This window comes from Geospiza fortis, unplaced genomic scaffold (genome assembly GCF_000277835.1).
Source record: "Geospiza fortis unplaced genomic scaffold, GeoFor_1.0 scaffold166, whole genome shotgun sequence".
Lineage (NCBI taxonomy): Eukaryota > Metazoa > Chordata > Aves > Passeriformes > Thraupidae > Geospiza > Geospiza fortis.
This window is the reverse complement of record NW_005054310.1, coordinates 3,673,032-3,699,024: the sequence shown is the minus strand read 5'-3', so window position 1 is coordinate 3,699,024 and position 25,993 is coordinate 3,673,032. Positions and strand designations below refer to the sequence as shown.

General features: G+C 36.6%; 1 protein-coding gene across 1 annotated transcript in view; it reads right to left on the bottom strand.

Annotated features, from left to right (window-relative positions):
* Nucleotides 1-25,619, bottom strand: part of KCNC2 (potassium voltage-gated channel subfamily C member 2) — a 101,783-nt gene extending 76,164 nt beyond the window's left edge. The window contains exon 1 of the mRNA XM_031055608.1: nucleotides 25,563-25,619. Coding sequence (XP_030911468.1) covers nucleotides 25,563-25,619 — 57 coding nt within the window. The remainder of the gene's footprint in view (nucleotides 1-25,562) is intronic.
* Between the last annotated feature and the right edge of the window lie 374 nt (nucleotides 25,620-25,993).

The following is a 25,993-nucleotide window of genomic DNA, read 5'->3' as shown; positions in this document are numbered from 1 at the left end:
ATAATAACATGGCATGAAGTAAGTAATGAAATTATAACCGTGGGAGTAAAAATTGTTTTAAAAGAAAGACTGTTACTCATACTAAATACCACATGTTCAAGTGACTGGCATTGCATTAATAATTATAGTAGTTATCACTCTTCATTGAAGAGAAAATATATTCAGATTACTAGCTCTATTTAACACAGCAAAAAAAGACAGATTTAACCAATGTTACTGTGGAGTTGGGGTAGTCATCTGCCAGCCTCTATTCCCATCATTAGTAGCCACCTTGTCTTGAAGTCACTAAAAATATGGTTCAGTAAATTGTTATTCACACTAGCACATTTTATCGATATAACCCCAGATAGATATAAACAGAGAGAGTTATAAAAAATGCATTTTTCATCTCTTTTTGTTCTTCTCACCTTATTCTATCTGTTCCAAATAAAGAAAAATTAAACATTTATTCTAGTTTCCATTGTTTTATGACAAGTAGAGTTTCCATATAGAACAGATGGACATAAAAAACCCTGCTTTTTCAAGTTCTATTTACTATCAGTAATAGATAAGCTAGAAGTGCCTTTATCTTGGCAGACTTCTTCAAATAGTCATTTACCATGATTAACCTGGTTTCCTCAGGATTGAAAGAGCTCTCTAGTGCTTTTCCCACTTGCCCATTAGACTGCTTGGTACTCTTTAAATGCCAGAAACTCATGATCAAAAGAAGAACTGCCTTGGATATATCCTGAAACTATACAGAGAGCAAAACACCCATTTCTACTAAGAAAATTAATACAATTCTATTGTAAAAAAAAAGCTATTGATTGCAGCCAATGCAATCTTGTATTCGCTGGTGCAAGATCAGATTCTTCCAAAAAGAGTGTCAGTTTATAATCATAAGAGAAATGCTATGAAGCAGATTCTGTCTAGCACTCTAGAAAATTGGCCTGGAACTGCTTGTTACTCCTGGGATGGCCAGAAGAAAGAGCAGAGGTGCTGCATTTGGCCCTTTCAACCACACACATTTCCAACTAGCCCTTATGCTCTTTCCTCACCACAGCTACTACTGCTTCTCCTTCTCTGAAGAAGTCTCCTTAACACAGAAAACAACCATGAGGTTCATTTTGCTCCAAAAGTTCCCCTGCGATGTATATTCTGGAGAGTCTGTTCAAAAAGATCTGATGTGGGTCATTGCTCACCCCTCTCTCTACTATTTGTTCAATTGTATTCAATATCCAGATTTATCTGGCCAATTATTAATATGTAAGGCAGCCAAATCAGCCAATAAAACAGGACATAAAGGTCATGTTTCAAATTCCCAGGCAGAAGACCACAAGCTGAATTACCACTCTGCCCATTTCTGCATAGCTGTCAAAAGAATCCTGGCACTGCTCAAACTCTGGGCTCATTTGAGAAAGCCACATATCTGGTCATACAGGTATCAGGGGCTGCTTGATATTTTCAGTGCTTCTTTCCTCTCCCTCCCTTTTTCATTGAATTATTTGCAGCTTTGATCAAAGATCTTTTTAACCTTAAATATTCAAGACACATGCTTCCATTACTTTAGCATTTCTTTCTCCCTTTAGCAGAATTGCTCTGAAAGGAATTTTTCTATGACACTGTGAGTACCAGGGAAACATGCTGTTGTATCTCTCCAACGAAAACCTTTTAGTAACATCAGGAGTGTAGCATTCCTGGTAAAACATCTGCTGAAGACAGCTAACCTTGACAGCGCTGTGAGCAAAAGTATTAGTAACAAAATGAGCCTACATGGTGGGCATATGTGCCTGCTGATGTTCCTGCACAGGAGGCCTTCACCTCAGACTCTGTCCATCTTCATTACTCTGTCAAACAGATCACTGAACTGAGTTAACTCGTATTTCAACTCATACTGCAGTGACTGAGAAACAGCACTCAGTATAGCAAACAAAAGGACTGGGGAAAATTATGTAAATAATTTTTAAAAAATTAAAATACTTAAGGATTAGGATTTTTTTTAGTAGTTATTTCTTCATGCAACACAGCTTTTATGCCATACTTTTGTAAAAGGCTCCTTGCACAAGGAACACATTAGCAGTACATTCCTCATGTATGAAACTGCCAGCAAGTTGTACAAACCCTTTCTCCTCAAAGGTTATTTACCTGCAACCAGTAACTCTTGCAAAGAACAGTTCTGGTCTAAATTTCTGACTCAGTCAGAACTTTTTCAGCTTGGTGAAAAATTACCATTTACTTGAAATAGCCTTTCTCCTGCTTTGAGTTTTAAAGTGAAACAGTCATTCAACCTTTGGAAACAAAACTGAGACTGATGAGCTTCACCCACAAAGCCAAGTCAAAACTGAGTGCTGCATAAAAGACTTCATAACACATGTAAAGAGAAGCACATAGGCTGGAGTTCCTGGTTCTCCCATGCAAGGGGAAAGAAAATCCCTCACTGTAGGTCTACAAAGTTCTCTAGAAGAGAAAGACACATAGGTCTGCAAGCTGCCAACACACCAGCCAGGTGGGACTCAACAGCAGCATCTCACACCAGTGGCACCAGGTAACTCAGCCCCTGCAGGACAGCTGCCATTGACAGGGCAGGGACAAGCCTGCACACCTGTACAACAGCTCAGTGGCACCCGGACAACAGCGCTATCGCAAACTCCTTGGAGTAAAGAACATCCGTCATGGCACAAATGACAGGAGCATTTAAAAATAAATTTTGTGTAGGCATTCTAAATAGCAGAGATGCCCTCTAGAGCTGTTTTTTTTTTTCTTGTTTGCAGTGGGGCTTTTCCCCAGGGGTGTCTGTAAGGATAATACTTACTTCTCGAAGAGGAAAAGCCCTTCCCTCGCCTGTGCGCAGTCATACTCCATTAATTCGGAACAGCTGCTGTAACAGCGACATTAACTCTTGTGATTTCTCATATTGAAACTTCTGTCATTCTCTTCCATTGAGAAAGCTCTGAATTGATAAAGTTTATTAATAATCTTATTTATACAAAGGAACTCCATTCCCTTTCTGTTGGCGACTGGGATATTTCTGTTAAAATTCACTTATTAATTCAGCAGAACAAAGCTCACCTTAGTAAGTTATGCACATTAATAGCAGTCTATTATCCATGTCGCCTTCTTATGAATCAATTAAGTTTAATGTCCAAACTTCAAAATGAGCAGAAGAGACATATTTCTGCATAATGAACTCTGAGAAAAAGTCAACAGATGTTCATAAAGTCTCACTACATCTATCTACACAGGCTTTTAATTAAATATATTCATGTTTATATAAGAAATCTCATCTATATTTTTCTAAAATTTGCCTCTACTTGAGCCTGAGATTTAATGAACTCATCAAGACCACAAACCATACCAGGCTTAGGGTTCTTTTTTAAATGCTTTTCACATCTCTTACTTCTACTGAAATTCTCAGCCCAGATTTCCACATCTCCTTTCCCATGACAACTATTATTCTGAAATTAATGAACCTTCTCCTGACAGCCACACAGAAGTTGTCTGAAGTGCACATGGCTCAGGCGTCCTGGTACACGTTTCAGGCAGCCTGAACCCACACCACCAGCTTCTCTGACCTGAGCAATCTCTTGGTTTTGCTTTGGGTGTTTGACATCCAAGCATGGTTTGCCCTTTACTGCTGCTACTGTAAAAGTCCTCCAGAGAGCTCTAAATTCTGCCTGCTTTCTTCTTGGTTCCCTAGAAAGCCTTAAATGCCCAACCAGAGACAGTCACTTCAACAGCAAAAATAATGGACTTCTCAGTTTGAGGAACACACAGAAAAACTAAACATTAAAAGAAATCAGTCCATAATGGACATTACTCTGGTTTTATTTGGGGTTTAGTTTTTTGGTTTGTTGTTTTTTTTTTTTCTCTCAATATCAAAATATTAAAACCTATCTTATAATTTTTTTCTGATTTTTAGTGAGATTTCTACTGAATATGACATTTCGGAATTATTAGCTGATTCAAAAAAACTTAAAATGCTACCCCTTCCTGTTATTTCTCCTTCCCCAGATCGAAATTATCCAACAATAACATAAAATTTATGAATACATTCTATCTCCTCTAAGCTGCAGTTTGGACAAACTTATTACTAGCCAAGTAATAATAATTACCCAGCATTTCAGCTGCCTTTCACGCATTTGAATGCACTTCCACCTATAAAAGACACTCACTACTGTTAGCATTACAGCCCTGATTCAGAAAAGTATTTAGGAGCATAAAAAAGGCATTTTCCTGCATAAGCACTAACAACAAAAGGCACAACATAAGAAGGCATGACAAATTCAGAAGAAGAAACAATTGAACAAATATAAAATATACTGGAGATAAAGTCTGGTTGATGTCAAGGTTTTGGAGGCTATTTCAGAAGGTTTCTGTTATTATTTTCAAGTCTTTCAGAATCTATTTTCAGATCTTATTTCAGGTAAAAAATCTTGCTACCATTTTCCATAAGAAGACAGATCTCTCAATTAAGATGAAGTATTTTTGGCACAAGCATAGACTATAAATGTTTCTATTTTCTCTGCACTTATTTAGATCCCTCACTGGATTATTTATAAACTAGTGCAAGTCTTTCATATGGATTCTAGACACAGAGGTACAAATTGGCTGGCATCTTCTCTTTTGCCAAACAGGCTTATAAATCTTTATTTGTGTGACAGAAATCATAAATGATGGCTCTGTATTTGATGTGGCCAAAACAATAGGATGCTGCACCTCCTTAGTCACCTTTCAGACTCATAAAAAAGCCTAAAGCTTGCTTCGTGACTGGAAACCCTGGAGCAGGAATTCATGACTGCCCATACAGACTGCAGAGCAAAAATGTTCCAACCTCCCAGCCAACTCTTCCTGGTGAGCTATTGCTCTCTTCAACACCACTATTTTTACACGGTTATTTAAATATGAACACAAATAACTTCAGTCTCCATTCTGACTCCATAATTCTCTTAGCTCACAACACTTCTCTCATAGGAGTCATAGGGAACTGCTTTTGTCACTTTGTGCTTTTAGCAGCTATACAGATCGACAGTATGGGGTAAGAATGCATTAAAAAAAATTAATCAAGACAACACAAAACCCTAACCTGTAATTTGAGACCACTCTCTTATTCTATATACCACTGGGAAATGCACATTTCTCAGATTTATGTGACTAGAAATATATAATCTCCTAATTATTAACAATTTCTACCATTTTTAAAACTCCGACAAAATACTCTTTCAATTATGAACAAAACATGAAACAAGTGTGGATGGGAATGAAATATGGATTTTCTCATCCAAAACAATTATTTATTTATTCTATAACTGTCTGGCTACAGAACTGCAATTTGAACTTTAAATCTTAAAGTGTGTTGGCAACTCCACAGAATGTGGAAAGATGCAAAGAGGCAGGAACAAAGTCTTGGTGTTTCATGCTTATGGCTTCAGCTCAGTATCATTAGAATCTGTTCTGCCTAAACTAAAACACTGAACTAAAATTAAACTAAACCTATACTAAATCCTTCCAGCTCCAATTTAATCCAATTTTGCTCTCCTTGGTATGGGCACTGGAAAAGCTATGATGAAAAGATATTCAACAGGAATTTAGGCGATGATCAAATGATTATGCAGAAGATGCAATGAGCCTGGCCCACCCAATGACACAAACGCCCTGGGAAGAAAAGCAGCATCACTAAACTACTCCTGTTCCTTTCATTTAATGTGTTAATCAGTTAAAGGGTTAATTATGTTGATGCTTATTTGGTCAAATCAGGGCTTTAGCACCCACTGAAACAAATGAGACAGTTCATGCCTCTTGACATTAATGCTTATCTTGCCTGACTCCTGACTAAACAAAATATTACTTTGGACCCACAACTAAACATAAGCTCTACAACAGCCAAACCTTGGAAGTTTGTATGTCCTCAGGTCAAAATCATGAAACAGAAATTTCTCTAAGTCAGATCTTACAGTAAGCAGACACATTTAAAAATGTAATTTCTTACTTTACTTGGGAACAAAGTTAATTAAAGAAATACATCAGTACGAGGTTAATGTATCACATAAGCATCCACCATCCAGTAAAGCAGAAAACCTGGTTCTCACAACTCATCTCATTTGCTGGAAATTGTAATACAAATAGGAAACAAAAGATGTTGAAGTGATGCTGAGCAGCTACACATTGCATGAACAGGTTAGGGTCCCACCGGCAAGAACTGTTGTTTTCAAATTTAAATCAAGGATTTTTTTTCATATTTATGACATTTATAATGACATAGAGACAAGCAATCTCTTTCTAGAAAATTAGAACAGTCTTCTCTGAAATGGGTGAAGTCAGTAACTGCAGTTAAGAAAGTAAGTGTTGGCTTCCAGCTTCTGGAAGAACAAAGCTGCAATAGGGAGCTGTTCTTCAGAAGCATGATAGTTTGTTTATTTATTCTGGCAGTATTTGGAGGGCAGTTCTTGGTCTTTGGCAGAAAGTCTGCATTTGTACTCTACTCTGACACTGCTGAACACTCTGCAGCAAACTGTCCATGCAGACCAATGTGCACATTAGTAAACCCCAATAAAAAGTCAGCTGGGATGGATACAAATCATTCTGATGCCCACAGCAGTGTTGAGAAGGCAGCTTAATATGTGTAATGAGAAAACCAAGGTCATCTTTACAGCACCACCTTGTTATTCTTCATTTAATCACTGAATCTGTTCTTTTCATCTACTCAATGGCTTTGAAAGTTACAAAAATACTTTCACTTCCCACAGAGGTAGAATAGATATAATCTAATGAAAGGGAAACCCTTTTAGCACAAAATAACACACAGTATTCCCAAATGAAAGCAAGTCCCAGTCCACACTGGGATCCTTGCTTTTCACACCAGATACTGAATCCATTGCAAAGTTTTCAAGGAAATAGAAGGACATGAAAAACTAGTAATACCTACCAATATGTCTTTATCATGCAATGGAGTATGGTGAACAAACTGTAGAGGCAGCAACAGCCCTCACAGTCTAAGTGAATAGTATCCCCCAGCACTACAATCTTGTGTCTTAAATACACACATAGGATGGTGTTACTGCTAAACACAGAATTTTAGCGTTCAGGGTGCTAACTGTACAATTTTAATAGGTGTCTCTTACTGCAATTTCTACATTTAAAGGCTATCTATTGTGAGTATACACAAGAGCCACAAGTATGTATCCATTACCTACAACAACAAAAAGATCTGAAGATCTTGGTGCTTCTGCTTCCCATGGAGAAAGACATAGGAAATGACATAAAAGCTGCAATTGTATAACCTACTAGTCCACTCAACACAGAGGGCCACATTCATTTCCTCAAAATGAACAGGGATACACAGCAGTGCAAAGGGACAGTTAATGAAGAAGAGGGCAATGGGTAAAAATATAGTTTATTCTATCAAAAAGTTACCCAATAGTTTCTTGTATCAGAAATTGAAACATGAGAACTAGAATTTACAGTTAGGGAATTATTCCAGCTTCATAAAATAAAAAGAAACTAAACTGAGCTACCATGATGCTGCATAAGCACTTTGTGCCTTCCACTTGAACATCACTTCAGCACTGCTGAGCCTACTGCAGCTTCTTCCCAGGCTCTTCTTTACTCTCCCTTTGAACAGAGACTATTTACATACCTTTTAGAATCAAAACACGCTGTCATCCATTTTGACGGATTACCATTCCTTCATGTAGAAAAACAGTTTTTATGGTTGCTGGTGTTTTGGTTTGTCTCTTACTCTGTCACCAAAAAAGGCCTGAAAAACAAAGCCATGGACTTCCACAGGTCTACCTTGGCAGCTGTCCACAGCAGCCCTCTCAGTACTGCTCTCACTGCCCCACACATCACAGGAAAACAGACCTCACCTCGTGAGCCTCCTGGGTGCCAGCCTCCACAAAAACACAAGCCTGCTACATACTACAAGAATTTCTCTGCTGATTCTGAACAAATCCCAGCCTCATGTAAATTCTCCCGTAAGATGCAGCCATCCCAGCCTCTGCTCCCTGGCTTGGAAATGCAGAAGGTGGGCTGTGCCAAGGGGAATTCAAATCAGGAATATTGAAGTAGTAGATTTAGAGGTCTGCCCCAACAGGGGTCATGCAGCCAAAGCACATCCAAAGATAATTCAATGGCTCTGTTGGGCATTTGGAGGGCATGGCAAAGGAGGAAATTCAGCACAAATGCAAAGACTGAAAAAAAATCAATTGGTGGTTACATGACGTTATAAATTGCAATAAACCATGCTGGCAGCTGTCACAGTTCCTCCACATTAACATTAAGAAGATATGCTGGAATGGAATAAAGATGATTTTACTGACTTGATGAAAAAAGAACATCCAAGCTCTCTAAAATATGCTAGATTTTGATGAGGCCACATACTTGACAGTGAATTGCATTAGGAACTCATTACTCTCCCTACCAGGGCTCACGCTGTGCAATCCAAAACACACACAAGCCAAATATGTGCAGACATATGGCAACAACAGTCTGCACATATATGGAATCTACAGCTGGAAGAGGCTATGGCAAGGACTGGAAAAATCAAAGTACAAAACACAATGAGTATCTCAGAAGTAGCTAAGAGTCAGTTCAACCTGATTTCATTCAGATACTTCAAGAAAACCATTTCTGGTTACATGTCTGTATTTCAGACATGTATCTCAGGCAGTCAGAACCAGAACTGATAGTTCAAGGCATGCAACAGTGGCTTCCTAGAATTTTTTACAAGGGTCAGAACACTAATATTGCAAGTGACCTTTACAGAAATCATTGAGAAATTTCTCCAGTTTAGCTAAACCGATTTGCAAAGTAACTTATTTACATCAGAGACAGCCTGTAGTACACTCTGTTAAGTGTGGGAAAATGGGTTTGGAAGCCAAACTAAGCTGAATGAGGACTGGGCACTCTCCAACTGATTGAAGCATAGTCATAGAAGCTTGCTACATGGATTTAGGCAAATCAGCTTTAGCTAACAATTTAGTTAGATCAGTGCCAAATCTACATTTAGGCCACAAATACAATTTTCACTTTGCACATTGTTTAGTTCACACTAGTAGAGCTTATGGGAAAACAAATGCAGTCCAATGAAGTAGAGAGCACAACTGCCCATGTCAGTCACACATATAGCAGGATTATATTTGAAACACTCAAAAGAGAATTTACTGTGTCCAAACAAATGCATCTCTCTCAACTATTTTCAATCATCTAGGCCTATACCTCAAATTATCAAAAAGATGGGGAACTTAGACTCCTAATATTAGATGCAGTGAATTACACCTCCAGGCCACACAACTGAGAAAGTATATACCACAACATTTGAGAGCTTTTCAGGCAGACTTTGTGTAGAGGATTCTGTAACAGGGATATAACAGATGTGCAGATAGTATTAAAAACTAGATGCAGTTCTCTCTGCAGTTTTAAGATTGTTAAGTCTAACTGTGTTTGAAAAGAAAATAATATTGTTCATTACACTTAACAGTGAGCCTATCTATAGAGATTTATGGCTTTTTTTAACAATACTCAATAAAATGGAAAAAGAAGGGGGTATGGACTTGCCCATTTATTCTGTATTACAAGATCAGATATCTGAACTCATGAGATACACCACTAGCTCTACAGATATAAAACCCACACTTACAGGAAGAAGCCTTGCTGATGAATCTTTCTACAGAGGAGCAAAGGGTTACCTAAATTTAGAGAGTCCTCAAATAATAAGGAGGGGAAAAAAAACTGGAAAAACCAAGCAGAAAAATAAGTGAATGAGAAAAAGTAGAAAATAGCCTGAAGAAAATTAGTTTGTTCTAAAATGTAACAAATTCATGAAATAAGAATGATGATGATTCATATGCTTTAATTTAGGAAAAAAAAAAGTTAAGAAAAATCTAAATTTAGTGGAGAAGTAGAACTGTCTATGACTCTGCACATCTGGGTAGAATTTTCCCTTCCACAGAATTATCAAGTAAGGCATTCTGAAGTGAACCTCTGATGAAAGGTGTCATAAAATCATCATTCACACAGACCAGTTTTCATACATTTGGTTGTTCTCCCTCTTCCTGTTTGTTCCAAAATAATTCAAATTTTCATGAAGTAGTCTGATTATGAACACAGACAAAGCAGATTATCAAGACTGTCTGACACTTTAATCGTCATCACTTATAATTCAGGAAAAGGAGTATTACAAATCTTCAAGCTTTGTTTTTGATTTTTAGTGTTCTTCCTCTCAGTCTTCATCTTAATTGAATGGACACATAAGTCTCCTAAATCTAATAATAAAAATGATAAAAATGTATCCTAGAAGTACAGTCCTTTTTTTTTTGTAAACTTACAATGTGGCAATAAGAATTTTTTTTCTATAGTGGTTATGATTTAGATTATGTTTATGATTTAGATACTGTTTATGATTATGCAATGTTTATGATTTTTAATGTCTTTTTATATTCACAGCAACACAGAAGAGGCAGTTTGCTTCACTGCTCACTTGGGCATGTCCCTCTAATTCTGATACTGTGTAAAGAAGTCATGCTTCTTAGTGACCTAGAGCTGGAAGTCCTTTGCTTGGCTCTAGGAGTCTTACTTTATTTTCAAGGGGAATTTCAGAGTGAACTGCTTCTGCTATGGATTAGTGACACAAAAAGTGGAATCATCATTCTTAGTATCAATGTTCTTTCAACAAGAGCCCTAAAATAGGTTGTGAGATGTAGAAAAAGCCTTCATTTGAATATATCAGCTCAGAATGTATAAGACAGTCCCTTTAGGATAATTTTATTCAAGGCCATTTTGTAAAAACTAATGACTTTGAAATTAAAAATAAAACTCTATGCCACTTAGTGGTTTTCCTGAATTTCAAATATTAAACATTTATCTTATTAGCCTCTTCTCTTCCTACATGACCTATTTTTAACTTTCCTGTGAACTGAAATAAAAAAAAACTCAGTGTTCCAATTTCTTGAAATTCACCATTTAAATAATATTCTTAATATGGCTACATACAGGTACACACTTAGATAGTTAATCTAACACAGACAGACCTCAATGCCACATATGTTATATATTTAACTTCCAAATCTCTTATCTAAAAAGTGACAGATACTGCACAACAGGCACCATGTTTAATAGACAGTTATTAAGCACAGCATCAGGATTGTGAGCTAAGGACTCTCCAGAAAATAAAAAGCAAATGCATGTACAGCATCCCATTTTAAAGCTTACAGAGGTGCACAGAAGTTTTGCCATTCAGATAAATCTTCACAGAGATACATGGTAAATGCAAAGATTTAATATATTGATTTTCAAAAGTAAAAAAACAACTGTTTAATCAAACCTAAGACTGTAGCTTTGTATAAATGGACACTGAGGCTTCTCCCTGCCCTGCTCCTTTCTCTTCCCCTGCCAATACTTTAATCAGCTGAAGAATTCCCAAGGACTGTGATAAATGCAAATATTTCACCCTACAAAACTGTTAATGTGTATTATTTCTTCCCCAGGCAGCAGAATAAAACAAATCCAGAAGCAACTATAACCAACACAACCTACATTTCAGGGCATCACCAGTTCCTAATTTCTGGAGCTTTACTTAATTTATAGTCTTCAAACAAAACACCACTCTCCAACAGGCCTTTCCTTTTCTCACTCTTGACCTTTCTTTTTATTTAACTGCCATTTCAAATTTCAATCACTTTTCTTCAGTATCCCCCAATTAGATTTATCCTCTAAGATTCTCTCTCCTCAAGATCTTTATGTATTTTTTGCAGATTGGTTTCCTATTTACAGGCACACTTCCATTCCCTAGCACATTTAATTTACCAGTTGGACAATGCTCACTTTGTCCAGTATTCCCTGCACATTCTAGGAAATCCTTTCCTGACTCAGAGATTGCCAGACTAATGCAGGAAGCAGTGTACTTCTTTTAAGCACAAAAAGCCTTGACTCAACAGAACAGTGCTATGAACTGCAATCGTCACAAAAAGCAAGGTATTTATCAAGGTAAGTCTTGAAAATCCACCCATTTATTAGGGTTTTCACTCTAATAAATATCACAGGAGTGAAGGAGAGGCTTCTTAACAACTAGTGCCAAACTCTGTTTAAAATGCACTGCAAATCATTATCATGGTTACCAGCTCGTAGCTTTCTCAGGGTCAACCTAGTCACTCATGCCAGCAATTTGCAACAACAACTAGAAATACACAGAACTATTTTTTCCTATTATGGAAGGTTTGGGGATTTTTAAGATACACAGTGAACATGAAACCAGATCTGTCCTTAAACTCCTGATTCAGAACCAGCTTTGCCAAATTCAGAACAACACACAACATCAGCACAGTACATGAACTCTTAAAAGAGAAAGTGCACATAACAGACATGAAGTTATAGCGCTATAAATTTTCTCTTGACAAATACTTTACAGTTGGTTTACTGACTGGGAATGTGCACTGAATTCTAAGTAAAATGTTGTATGTTGGTTTAAGTTTTGGCATTACTCTGTATTGGGCATCAATGCTGAAATCCAGCCCTGTTTTACACAGCTATTAACAACACACTTAGAAAAGAGTTTTCAAACCTCAAAAGCCTCAGGAGAAACCCCCACAATACAGTCATTCTCTCTCAAAAGTATAGGTAGCCATCATTTCAGGTAGAACAAGAAACTGGGCTCACTTGTTTATCCTGCATCTTGTTTGTTCCAAAGCAATTAACTGAATGAAGAAATTGCTTGCCCGTCGACGATCACAGCAGACGTAAGGCTTGCCAACTGCCGTCTCCTGGATTTCATTCAGCCAATACTGTCACAAGCTTTAAGCACATTCTCAAATCTTGGCCAGACATAACTCAATGTTAGTTTTGTTTTGCTTCGTTACTCCCCAGCAGAAAACACCACAGTTAAACTATTAATGAATTTCCTGTAATAACTCAGTAGAGCTTCCTTAAAATACATTTCCTGATATAGTAACTCAGTATAGTTTCCCCTTGCAAGGGAAAAGAGAAAAAAAAATCAAAATATAAATGCCCCAGGAATCTTCAAAACAACACTTCAATTTTGATGGCAATGCTCTTCCTGTTCATGGCTTTCACATTAGATAACAGTTCACATTTCTGATCAATAAGCAAAATGTTTGGCATTATTTCACAATAAACTGTTAAGCAACATATTACACATCTTGCTCATGAAAATGCATTCACCATATATAGGACAAATTCATCCATCTCTACAGAGAAAACTTACAGCTACAGATCTTGTACATGAAAAGCAGGACACAAAGATGGGTGTTATTTCAGAATTAAGGATTAATTTCTGTTGAAAAACTCTCATACTAAAATTTACAGTAACTCAATTACAACACTGCTGTAAGCTTAGCCAATACTGATCTATATAAAGTACAAACTATTAACCTATTAAAATGCAGCAAAGAAGAGCAACTAGCTTTCAGTAACTAATGCAAATGCTCCTGAAATACAAAATTAGGTGCTACTGTAATTTCTGATGACACTGACCATGCCCTTGGAATCTTACCCTCTTTTTTTTTTAAAGCCTGATGAAATGCATCCCCTAGAAAGCAGCTACAGAACACAATCAACAATCAACATGAGCTCATTCAATATACTTATCATTCTAATATCCTGCAGATCAAATTGACAGCAGAGCCAACTGTAAAGACTGAACAACATTTTTCACTTTGAGACTTTACATTCTGTTGCGCTAGAATTTAACTGCACGGGCTGAATACCAAAGGTCTTTGCAGACATTCAGTGAACAGTATCAAATTCTGCAAACTTTTTACTTACTAAAATTGTGGAAGAAAAATTATAGCAGACCAGTATGTGCCAACCTCCTCCTTAACTCATGATTTTAAAGGTCTTTTCTACTGTTCTATGATTTTAATTCAATCTCCTTATGTTTACATTCAACAAAGCAACTATTACTAACATGACTGAAGTGGTTTTTTCCATGTAGACTTTGCCTCAAAATCGTCACTGTTTTCCTACTGCAGTCAAAATGTTGGGGTTTTTTTCTGTATTCTTCAGGTGTAAGATATAAGCCTTCTTCTCTGAGTACACTTCTCCAACTCTGCTCTGCAAACACTATTATCAATACATTGAGGATTTCCTCTCATACTCATTACTGCATACATTCAAATTGCTACATAGTCATACTTTACTTCTACCATAGAGTCACTGAATGAAAAAAAAAACAACAGAAAAAAGAAGGAAAAAAGGGACTGTTAAATGATTACGTACACTTACATTTTCAGGCACAGAAACCAGCAAACAATCCCCAACCTTCTTTGAAAATTACCTTAGCTCTCATTGCACTATATTTTACAGTCACAAACAAAAATTCAAGTCCTTCTTTTTTAGAAACTCTGTTATTTGAGCACTGATTGGTTTTTAATTAATTTTTTTTTTATTTTGTAAGGTAAGAGAGCAGTTGTATCTTCTCAATTTCCAGTCAAGGGTGAAACACAGCAGACATAAACCTCAATTTCCAGAACTCCCTGCTAGCACTTTAGTTCCTGATCCCTCTTCAATCTCAATGTCCCTCCAAGCCTGACCAAATGAGTTCATTGTCACATAATCCCTACACCATTCCCAGCTTTCACTGTATTATGACATTCTGCATCTTCTGCTTAAATGTCGGTTTTGTAGTTTTATGCTTCTCATTAGTCTGTAATCCTCACAAGAAGCAGAGATGTATGAACTTAACTTGAACTGATCCTCTATTCCATTTGTGGTAAATAGGTATGATTCGTGCTTATAAAATTGAAACAGTAATAAATATGGATACAGTAATCAATATTTGGAAATAATAAAAGAGTTTAAAAGTTTAAATGCCAATAAGAAAAGCGAGAGGAGGGGCTCTACCACCCCCCTTCCCTGCAGATGTTCAGGATAGGAGGAAATAGCAAGAGATAACGGTTACCAAAATTAACAAAAAGAAGGGAAAACCTGGTTGGGTCCCAGGAAAACGCTAATTATAAGAGATTTATTGCTTTGATGCTAAAATATAGTAGAATGTTAGTTTTAGCTTACATTATATTGGCTTGGTGCGCATGTGTAACCCAAAGGTGAACTAAAGGACAAAAGAGGAAGAGGAGAGGCCTTCATCATGACGACCCCCAAAGACTTGTGTGACCACCAAAACGAGTGATGGAGCATGCGCCGTAAAGGTGGTGATGAGGGCGGAGATAGAAGTGTGATGCATCGAAAATGGGAGGAGATGATATTGACACCTGGCTTATAAGGGGTGAATCTCCCCTTGGCAAGCTCGTACGTGAGGTGGCCGGGGTCCAAGAGCCCTGCACCCTGTACCCCGCGGTTTATCTTTTGCTTATGCGCTATTATCTGAACCAAATTATCCCTTATTTTAATCAAATTATATTGTCAATATATATTCTCTAAATTATTCAATTAAAATTGCTGCTATCTTAAATATTGTTTGGTTTTTTTATGAAGGGATAATTGGGCAAACATAACACCTTCAAAAAAAAGAACTAAGTGAAAAAAAAAGCCAGATCAATAATAAAACCAGCTGTAATACTTCAAAGATGAAAAGTCACTCTGTGTGTTATCAACACGACCTGATGTAAACGATTATCAAATCTGATTTTATTTAATATATCCCCTTACTAAAGCTGAAGGAGGGAAAGCTGCATCTCTGGGAGACATGACTTTCTTAAAATGTCTTATAAAATATCATAGAGAATGTATGTTTTAACAAACAAGAATAACTTTATTCAGCCCTGAGAGTCACCAATGAGATAGCAGTTCACAGAAAATAAGATGTCTTAAGTTATGTAACTCCTTCAGGTTTCTCCCACATTCACGGAGATAAAATTTATAATGAATGGAACATTACTCCTGTTATCAAACATGATTAATTACTGTATGCCAATATTGTAATATAGATGCATATCTAGTAAGATTGATCCATCATAGCCTAAGAAATCAAGATATTCATACAGTCCACAAAACTCAGACTTACAGCCAGGAACTGAATTAAACATGTAAAAGCAAGAACACTGAATTAATAATTAAATAGAGGATGCAGCCTTCTTCATTAAAATCTTCAAGGACAAATTGGGAAATCCAAAAACTGAAAATAAAATCTTACTGACTATCATAATTACAGGTTAGAAACACCTGGTTTTAGTTTGTTTATAAATGCATGTGTATGCCTGTGCATGTAGATACATCTATACACACACACACAAAATACTTGCATCCACATTTGTATATCTGGATAAGATCACCTGAAGTCTGAAAGCACTAGGATCCCAAACATTCTCCCTCCTGTCTCACACTTTCATTTCACCCCATTTTCACATTTCTTCAGTGCACACAATTGTCACACTACTTGTCTGAACAGCAGAATTGCAATGAAGAATTTAGGTCACACACTTTGATTTAGCCTCCAGTTTTTCAAAGACTTTCCCAACCACAGACAAGGCTTGGGTTTCTGGAGGCAACATATTACTCACCCTGTGATTAGGAAACTGTAAAAAATACCTTGTTATTTTAAAATTGCTTTGCCAGTAAACAAACAAAATAAGATTTGCAAAGTTTGTTCATTATAATTACTAGCAGACACCTCCTGATCCTTATTTTCAAGCAGCATACAAACAGCAGCAGTACAAAATAGGATTTTAATATTTCCTCACATTTTAGAAATTGAGCTCTTCATATTTGAAGAAAGCGGGTATCTTTTCAAAGAGTAATGCCTTCATCTCACAAATCTGTCAGGAGTGCATTGCAAGAGAGGTTGCTCTAATGAAATACAAACCCAACATAAACTACATCTTCACTTCTCTAGAAACTAATAGGTACATTTCTGCTACCAAATACTAAATTTAAATGTCTTTCAATTGTTGAGAATACAAAGTCATTGAAATTTTGCAGAGTTTTCATTTCAGTAAGTGAGGCAAGCTATCACACTTTCAAAGAAAAACTGCTAACACAGCAACTAAAGTAGATAGGTATCTACAGTGATCATTGCACTTCAAGCCATAGCAAAATGGTAAATTTTAATACAAAAGCATTGGAAAGGGCATTGATTCAGAAGTACTAGAATAGCTAGCCATTGGCTCAGTGACAGTGCAAGATGCTGAATGCAACACAGTGCAGCTGAAGAGTGAAGAAGCAAGTAAGAACCAATTCTGAGAGCCTTCAATTAGAGTTCTAAGAGACACTCACTGCTGTCACAGCTCCTGGATGGAGGTGCAGACTGTACCTACTTACCATAGCTGTTTCAAAAATGTCATAATCTAGTCATTAGGGAAGTAATTTTGAAAAGACAGAAAGATCAAAGCTCCCATCTCACAAAAAGATCAGAGAAATGGCAAATGAAGCAAGAAGTTTATAAACTGCAGGTTTATCTACTTAAAAACCCAGCATCTTCTATCCTTAAAACAGTGAACATAGTCAAAAGAAACACACATGCAACCTGAAATATCTTTGCCAGTTTTAAGGTTTGACTGGCTGTATTTGACAAACCAAGACAATAAAAACACCTTCTTTGCTTCAGTCCATAACAGTTCTTTTTTTTTTCCCAAGACATAATTTTCCCTGTTATTAAATATTTATTTTCACTTTTAATTCCCCCCATTTCATTTTTTCTGCTATCAAAGCACCAATTTTAAAAATGCAATGACTAACCAAGGAGACCTTGTAGCTGCAATACATCAAACCAGTTTCGTTGACCATTCACAGGTCACTGCACTATTAGTTTCACATGCCTGTTTTGGAGACAAATGACAACCACAGCCATTTATTTTCCAAGCTGCACAGGTATATCACCTAGGCAATCAGGAAAATAACTCTGTCTTGCTGTCAAGAGTCTCAATTGTCAAATTTGAACTATATTCAAACAGTCTCTAATACAGCCAGCAATAAAACTCACTGGCCAAAGGATTAAGATGCCTTAAGAATTTAAATCAATTTAACATACAGTACTACCATATAATGAAGAGATAATGAGTTATACAGCAAAGCTGATGTTCAATACCTACACTGAAATCCTACCCTGTTTGATTTTTACCCTAAAAAAAAGTTAATGTCATTTATTATATGTCTTTTACTATACACACTTTTGTTTTTAAACCATGAAAATATGAAAGACTATCATTACTAGATAAAAGGACTTGATTTTCCATTGTAAGGGAAAGAAAGTAAGGTTGGAAAACCAGAACTTACTTTAGAATAGGATAGATTCTTTCAGTTGGAAGGGTCCTCCAAAAAACATGGAATCCAACCGCTTGACCACTTCACAGCTGAATCAACAGTTAAAGCATGGTTTTAAGGGCACTGCCCAAATTCCTCTGAAATGCTGACAGGCTTGGGACATTGACCACTTCTCTAGGAAGCCTCTTCCAGTGTGTGACCACCCTCTCAGTAAAGAAATGGTTCCTAGTGTCCAGCCTAAACGTCTGACACAGCTTTGAAGCACTCCCACATCCTGTTACTGGATACCAGGAGATGAGCACCCCCCTCTCCACTTCCCCTTCTCAGGAAGCTATAGAAAGGCATAACTGGATCCCACCTGAGTTATCTACCTTTTTGTAAAATAATTTTTCAGACCAAGGGAAGAATGTTCAAGGTGAAATTCACATGTGCTTGTGCATCAATTACACCCTAAAATTCAAATGAAAATCTGACGGTAGGTATCAGATCTAGAATTGCAAATGCAAGAAAATTTATTTCCCAAATGAGATCAGAAACCAGGAAGACAAATAAGGTTCTTCTCCAAACCATATCTGGATTAAACTTAGAATACTGAAAACTTCCTGTCACAAAAAAGACCTGTGTAACACTTTTGATGCTACTAATAAAAAATACCAAAATTATCTCTTTCAGCTCTTAGCAATTAATCCTGTGAAAATGAAGATACTCCTGAAACCAATTATTAAACATAACTGCCATTCATATTAGTAGGATTACCAACACCCAGTAAAGACTACTGCTCACTTGAAAAGTTCAGAGAATTTTTAAATACCTATGCAAAAATAAGGACTATTGAGGAGATCGCCTTTGATATTGTCTAAGAACTAAAGAAAATTTATATTCAGGCCTTTGTATACTTCAAAAACATTTTTACGTTTTCCTGTGATAATTTTTGTATCTACATTAATAAAAACACTAAAGTTATTTTACTGGACGGGCTTTATATAAAATAATAATTACGACATTTTATTTTATTTTATTATCCTCAATCTTATAGTTCAGAGCATACAATAGCCTAATATATTTTGTGAACATTCACAATCTGAGAAATTACTGAGGCCAACAGGAATGTGGCTAGAAGACACTGATATTCCCCCCGCCCCTTAGGAGTGCCCAGCAGCAGCAGCAGGGTGCTGTTGGGGATGGTTAAACTCTTGCTCAGGGCTGCAGCAGGCACCAACACATTCCCCTTGCAAAACTCTCAGGGATTCAGCCTGTGCCCTGCACTATGGCAACAACATGTACCCAGCACTTCACAGCACTGTTCCACAGCCCCCTCTTTCAACTCCACTACATTTCATCTTCTCCAATGCAATTTTCTCTGCCATTAACTGAGTTTCAGCATTTGATTTCTGTTGCTCTAAAACCCCAGGTACTATCAGATCCCTAATATTGGAAGCCTTGTGCTTTTATCAAAACAAGCATTTTAGCAGGGTGAAAGTCATTGCCAAAGAAGAATTATTTCTCTTGGGTAAGAATTAAACAGTTAAGAAGTTGTTTACTGCTATATATCTACTATATCTTTAGTACTCTAAAAATTATCCAAGCCAAATGCACAACCTTCAAGGGATATTTACCCTTTTATAAAGACTAGGCAGAGTGGAAAAATGTAATTCTCTATGCTATACACTAATGAAAATGTAAACACTTTAAACTATACTTACTTAAAACTACACTTTTTTCAGAAACAAGCTTAGATCATATTGTGTGTCATATTTCATGCATATTAATGAACTCTACCACACTATTCTGCATTGGGCTAAGAGACTGTTCTCTGTTTACAGCCTTTTGCTGGAATATATCAAAGAACCAATATCTAAGTTTCACCTAGAAACATTAAGAAACTACAAAAGGCTGTCTGTAACAAGAAAGAACTGAATTATCACACTACTGTAATAATTAACCCACTGGTAAAAAGACCAAAACCACAGGAACATCTCAGAATTTTCAACTTAAAAGCAGCAGGGGGAATATCAACACACTACTATAATACATAATTAGATGATTTGATTTTTAAGCTTCAAGCCAGCACTTCAGCCAGGAAATCTGTAAAGCAAATCACAAATCACAAGACATTGTATTTCATATGATTAGATGGCATTCTATTTTTAACACTTCCGATTAACAGATGGAAGTGGAGTTTTTCTTTCCAAACTGCTTTAGTCATCATAAAGTACCAACAAAGATGTTAATTAAACAAATTAGTAAAACAAAACAAAAAAAAAAAACAAAAACGTGTGATTCATGCTCATTCTCTACAGCTATTTCTATAGCATCTGACAAAAATCCCATTTAGTTATATCAACATATACACATGCGTACCACTACAGGGAAAAAATCGTACCAGGTTATCAGTACAACTGGAATCCCTTTGATCACGTTGATAAATATCACCAAGCTAAATTTATACTACTACGTCCTTGCATATTACCCCAATTGAATATTTTGTTCACCAGAATAAATTATTTCTGACGTGTGAAATATCCTGGTCTTTCAGCCGTCACATCAGGGAGAAGGCTCTTTGGAAGTGAGAGCACACGTAAGACTGGACATAGTTCCCCTATTTCCTCTCCACATAAATCATTTAATCACTTGCTTAACATTTCTTTAAAATAAAATTTTTATTCCTGTGTAATTACTGATTTATACTGGAAAAGTGTGTTCTTGTGAAAGAATAAGAGTATGTAAAGGAAGTGTATAACTATAAAAAATTCACTAAGTAGACTGACAGCTGATAGTTTGATATTCTGAATATTACTATACCTGTATTTTATTTGCCTAATTTATTCACAATTAAGAAAAAAAAAACCACCACCAAAACCCTGCAGAAATCCCCACAAATTTTTACACTGAATCAGTAAGTTTATGTAAACCATGTTTACAGAAGTGAGGTCTAAAGAAAAGTTTAAAATTAAAATTAAAAGGGAACACACTACCTCCACTGGGTGCTAAATATAGAGAGCATAAACCCTCTCTTTCCAGTCATGGCTGAAGGAAACTTGCCTTCCCTAAGATGAGCCAGGAATCTGAATCACAGGACGAGCAGGAACCATCTCTGGAGAAATGAACACTGCTGAAACCGCACTTGATCACGAGAAGAACTTGTTTCTTCCATCTTAAAACTACTGGACATCACTTTAATAAGAGATTATTAAAACATTAAAAATTTACAGAGGGAGCCTTTCCTCTTCTCTTATTCTTCTACCCCAGTTGCAAGGCACCTTCACAGGAAGAGAATAACATTCTGCCAATGATCACTGAGGGAGAGAAGGATAGGCAAATTTTACACAAACTTCTCTTATAATATATTAAAGTCCCTACAATGAAGGATATTAATCAAGGATATGGAAGTTGTCTGAGTAATGAACTTTTTTGATTATGACTTAACACAAATTCTCCAAATCAAGCAAAAATGCTGTTTTCTTCACAGGGTATTGACTGGTATATTTACTTTGGACTAAGTACCAAAAGACCTTAAGAATAAAAGGACCTTGAAGATACCACTTTTCTTGCATCACTTATTTCATATTCTGACTGCATCACATGATGCGCATGATAACGTGATTCCTCATCTGACAGTAGCACTGAAACCTATACAATATTCATCCCAAGTTGCGAGCTATTCCTCCCACCACCATCTTAATCAGTTTGAAAATAAATTCTCATCCTCAAAGTAAAGCATTTAAGAATTTTATCACTGTAAACAAACATGACAAATACTACTATCTATAATAACTACATAAAAAAGAGAACATTGTCTGCCAGATTTCTCAATTTAAAATATTTCTCACACTGTTACTATATTGGGCTGTGTCTAATTAGCTGATTTCCATTTCCAGTTACACCAAAGCAAATTCAACCTAAGTCCATTAACCAAATTATTTTAGAGTCACTGAAGGACAATCTGGCTGTATGCACATGCACATACCTAATAGCATCTATTTCTGAAATGATAGGACAGATCATCTCTGTGTCATTTATGTCAGAGCCATAACAAAATCCTTTTCCCAGATGAATAAGTGACAGTGAGAAGGCTGTTTTCAATGGGAAGAGGAAGCGAAGAGCTGGCTTGTTTCCATGGAAACACTAGCAGCATCAGGCAGAACAGCTGTAGAGGAAGAGGCAGAAGTTAGGAAGGCAGAAATCTTGCTGATTTTACCTCTCTGATGTCAGTACCATCAGAAACCATTTACACTTAGGGTAGATCAAGCTAGTTGATTATACATCATGTATTAAGCTAAAATTTCCAGTCAGGACTTTTAAAAGGCAGCATGCCAAAAGTAAATTAATAAAAATTACTTACAATGTGATTTGGGCAGCCCATGTATGCATGAAGCTACAGAGTGCATGAATATCTGTAACAGTAATGCAGATATTACTTTTGTCATTAGGAACACATCTTGATGTGTCTTTAAAAAAAGACAGCTCCCTTAGCATAAATGCTTCAAGCAGAATGACTGTTTCTCACTAATTTAATGTAATTGAATATTTTCCCACATGTAAATAAATCCAGTGTTTGATTACCAACAAAAGGAATACCCTCTTTGAGACATCAACCTTAACTATTTCCTTTGTGCCATTTTCAGACAGCTGTCTGCCTAACTAATAATTGAATAGTAAAATCTAAAATATACCTGCTTTCCTCGTTGAGTAAAAGACAGAGTAAAGATTTCCATTTATGTATTAAAGGGCTTCCTACCAGTTAAGATAGCTAACCTTTGCTATTCACTATTAATCTACAAACATATATTCTGAGATCAATGTACCTCCACCACTCCATTCACAGTATTTCAGACTGATGCAGCAGTATTATTTCCACCAAAAATAAAACCTGTCTTTCATCAGAACAGGCAAAGACCTAAAAATATAACTCACTTCAGTCATTCAACATAGTACATGACAGGCTTCCTAAATCAAGGCTTTCTTGACAGGTATCAAAACAGGTATCTAGGTACCTGGAGAAAACATAAGCAAGCCACCAAATAAAGATGTTATCTTTGTTAAGAACCTTCTCCAACATAATTTCTGTACCTTTCGCCTCGAGGGAATCTATAAAACCACATTTTTCCCCTCTCGCATCCCACTCATTTGAGCTGATTCTTCACCTCACCCAATGTCTGAAGCTGGTGTAGATGTAATGGGTCACTGAAAGGAATCTCTGACAACTAAACATCATACAAAGCAGTAGAGGGGGGTGGTATTTTTTCCCTCCAAAAATACCACCCATTGCTCAAATACAGCTCCTCATGTCACTATGAAGCAGCATCAGTATTTTTAAGAACACTTTTAAGATATATCTTGATGCCTAGACTGCAAGGTTTTTGTGGGTTTATTTGCATTGCAGTGAATATTTACTTACAGCAAACTTGACAAATACTTGCTAATTAGGATTTGTATTTCCTTGTAAACCAAGTAATGATGATCTTTCCTAGAGATAAAAACCATAGCAAAGGGGCTGTGTAAGCTGCCTTCAGCTGCTGCAAACAGCAGCGCCAGCTCAAGTGCCCTGGGCCATGCTGACTCCCACACTGCTTAACCACCCCATTGGCCCATTATCCACAAAGAGATTTACAGTCTCCCCAAAACATCAGGGATATATAGCTATGGACCTGGTGAATTTCAGGGCCATTTTTGCACTCCTGCATCCAGTACAGGAGTAATCCATAATTCTGAGGAAAAATCAATGACAAATACTAATTACTTCTTTAAACAGCATCATTTTACAACTATTATTCAAAAGTAAAAAGGTTTTAGAGGTAATTACTTTGAAATATGATATTTGAGATGAGTACTGGCATTCCAGCTCCTGCTGGACACATGCAGACACTTTTTGAACTCAGCACTTAATATTGCCTCTTGTGCTTTCTTACAAACTACTTAGAAGTATCTTTGCACTTTACTAAGCAAGTACCTGCACTTGGGAGCCACTGGACACCAAAATCACTTACAGATATTAACCAACAAAACAGTGCACAGGTTTTAGGCAGGTAAGAATTAGGTGTCTGTTTCAGAGAGGTTTTAACCAACACACAAAGATTCAGTCACCCAGCACTCCTCCTCCTGTGAGAGCACCTTATGCCAGTAGATTTCCACATCTACATTAAGAGCATTGTGTCAAACAGCCTTTTGTGAATGATCATTCCATTACGCGTGGAGTGAAAGGAGTACGGCTGCACTCTTTAATTTCATTTCACGGTCTGTGAAATCCAAAACGATAATATGAAGACAGAAATAACATTCAGACCTAACTCTTGAACTTGGGAAACAAAAGGAAGTGTTGCAGGTTTCAAAGTAATCATATATACATGGATTATATTTCATATTTACAAGCCCCATGTTTAGTAGATGTCACTATCTGACTACCAAATTGCCTGCACTAAAAGTTGAATTTTTTTAAAATCTCGACTAAAGTAAACCTTCTTGTCAACAAACTAGTTCCACTATTTATATAACATCACTGGATGGTCTTGCTAGAATAATCTTGTGCGTGCACTATCCCCAAAGAGGTTACCATGGCAACTTATATTTGAATTTCTATAAATTTCTATTTTTAGAGATCACAGTTTCAAATAAAGAAAATCACAAATATTAAGTACCATTTCATTAACAGAAAATATCCCATTTTTATCAGCATCATAATTCCCAAAAAAAGACACTAGTGAACCTAAATCAGTAATGCTAAAAGAAAATAATTATCACAGTTCTTATGAAAGTTTACCACTAAGCAGCCCCACCATAATCTCAGTGGTGTATGAGTCAGTAACTAACACTGTGAGGCAAAGATTGATGTTCACAGAGTTTTGTCTTGATTTCAGTAAGCCCAGGATTTCACTCAAATGTTTTTAGAGTTAGTCATCGTCTCAGCTGACATAAAACAAGAGTGTATTTGCCAGAATACTGAGAAAATAAGGCTCTCATTTCAGGTGTGGAAAAACAATGTCTCAGTTCCAAACTAAGGTTACCATCACCTTAAATTACTGTGTTCCAGAGTGCTTACTAAGTGCATGCGAGTCCTTAAATAAAGGATTCACTTTAACGCTTTAAAACTCACCAGAAATTCTTGAAATTGCCTCCCTACCTGAAAGATCAAGTATAGATCTTCATAAAATGAAATTACAGATTTAGACGCTGTTATTATGGTTCTGACACTGCCTTATTCTGGCTGCCTGGGTTTGAAATCAGAATAAAATCTTTAAAACCAGTTAAATTATAAAAAGGTAAATACTCTATCTTCTAAGAGATTAAGACTGCCGTGCTGCAATTTCCTATTATAGTGTTAATTACAGTATTCATTTTGCAAACTTGAAATATCTTCACCCAAGCCACTAATGGTTCAGGATGATCTAGTACAGATGGAAAATTTGGAAACAAGTGCCTACAGCTTCTGTCAAAGACTGGACTGAAAACCCAACTTCAACTCTAAGGCACAACGGCATGCGTACCTTCCTACTTCTCCTGGTATCTTCCACTTAACACTTACTCCGTACTTCTCAGTTCTCCAGTGAAGCTGAGCAGGAAGATTCTCTCACAAAAGCTGCAGTTTTGACACTGTCAGCAACTTTCCACAAGACAGTAGGTGAAAGAACACCTGCAGGGCAATCCCCGCACACACTACAGCCTGTCAGGTAACTGACAGCCACATCTTCTTTAGGATTCTGACAGCTGAGATGTGGGACACTGAGGAGCAAAGATAGACACTTCTGGTAACTTTTCTTCAGAACCCATTCTTTATTAAAAATATACTTTAAGAATCAACTGGAGTCAGCTTGAAGGAAAACATACTGGTAGGCAACTTTCAAAAACATAAACA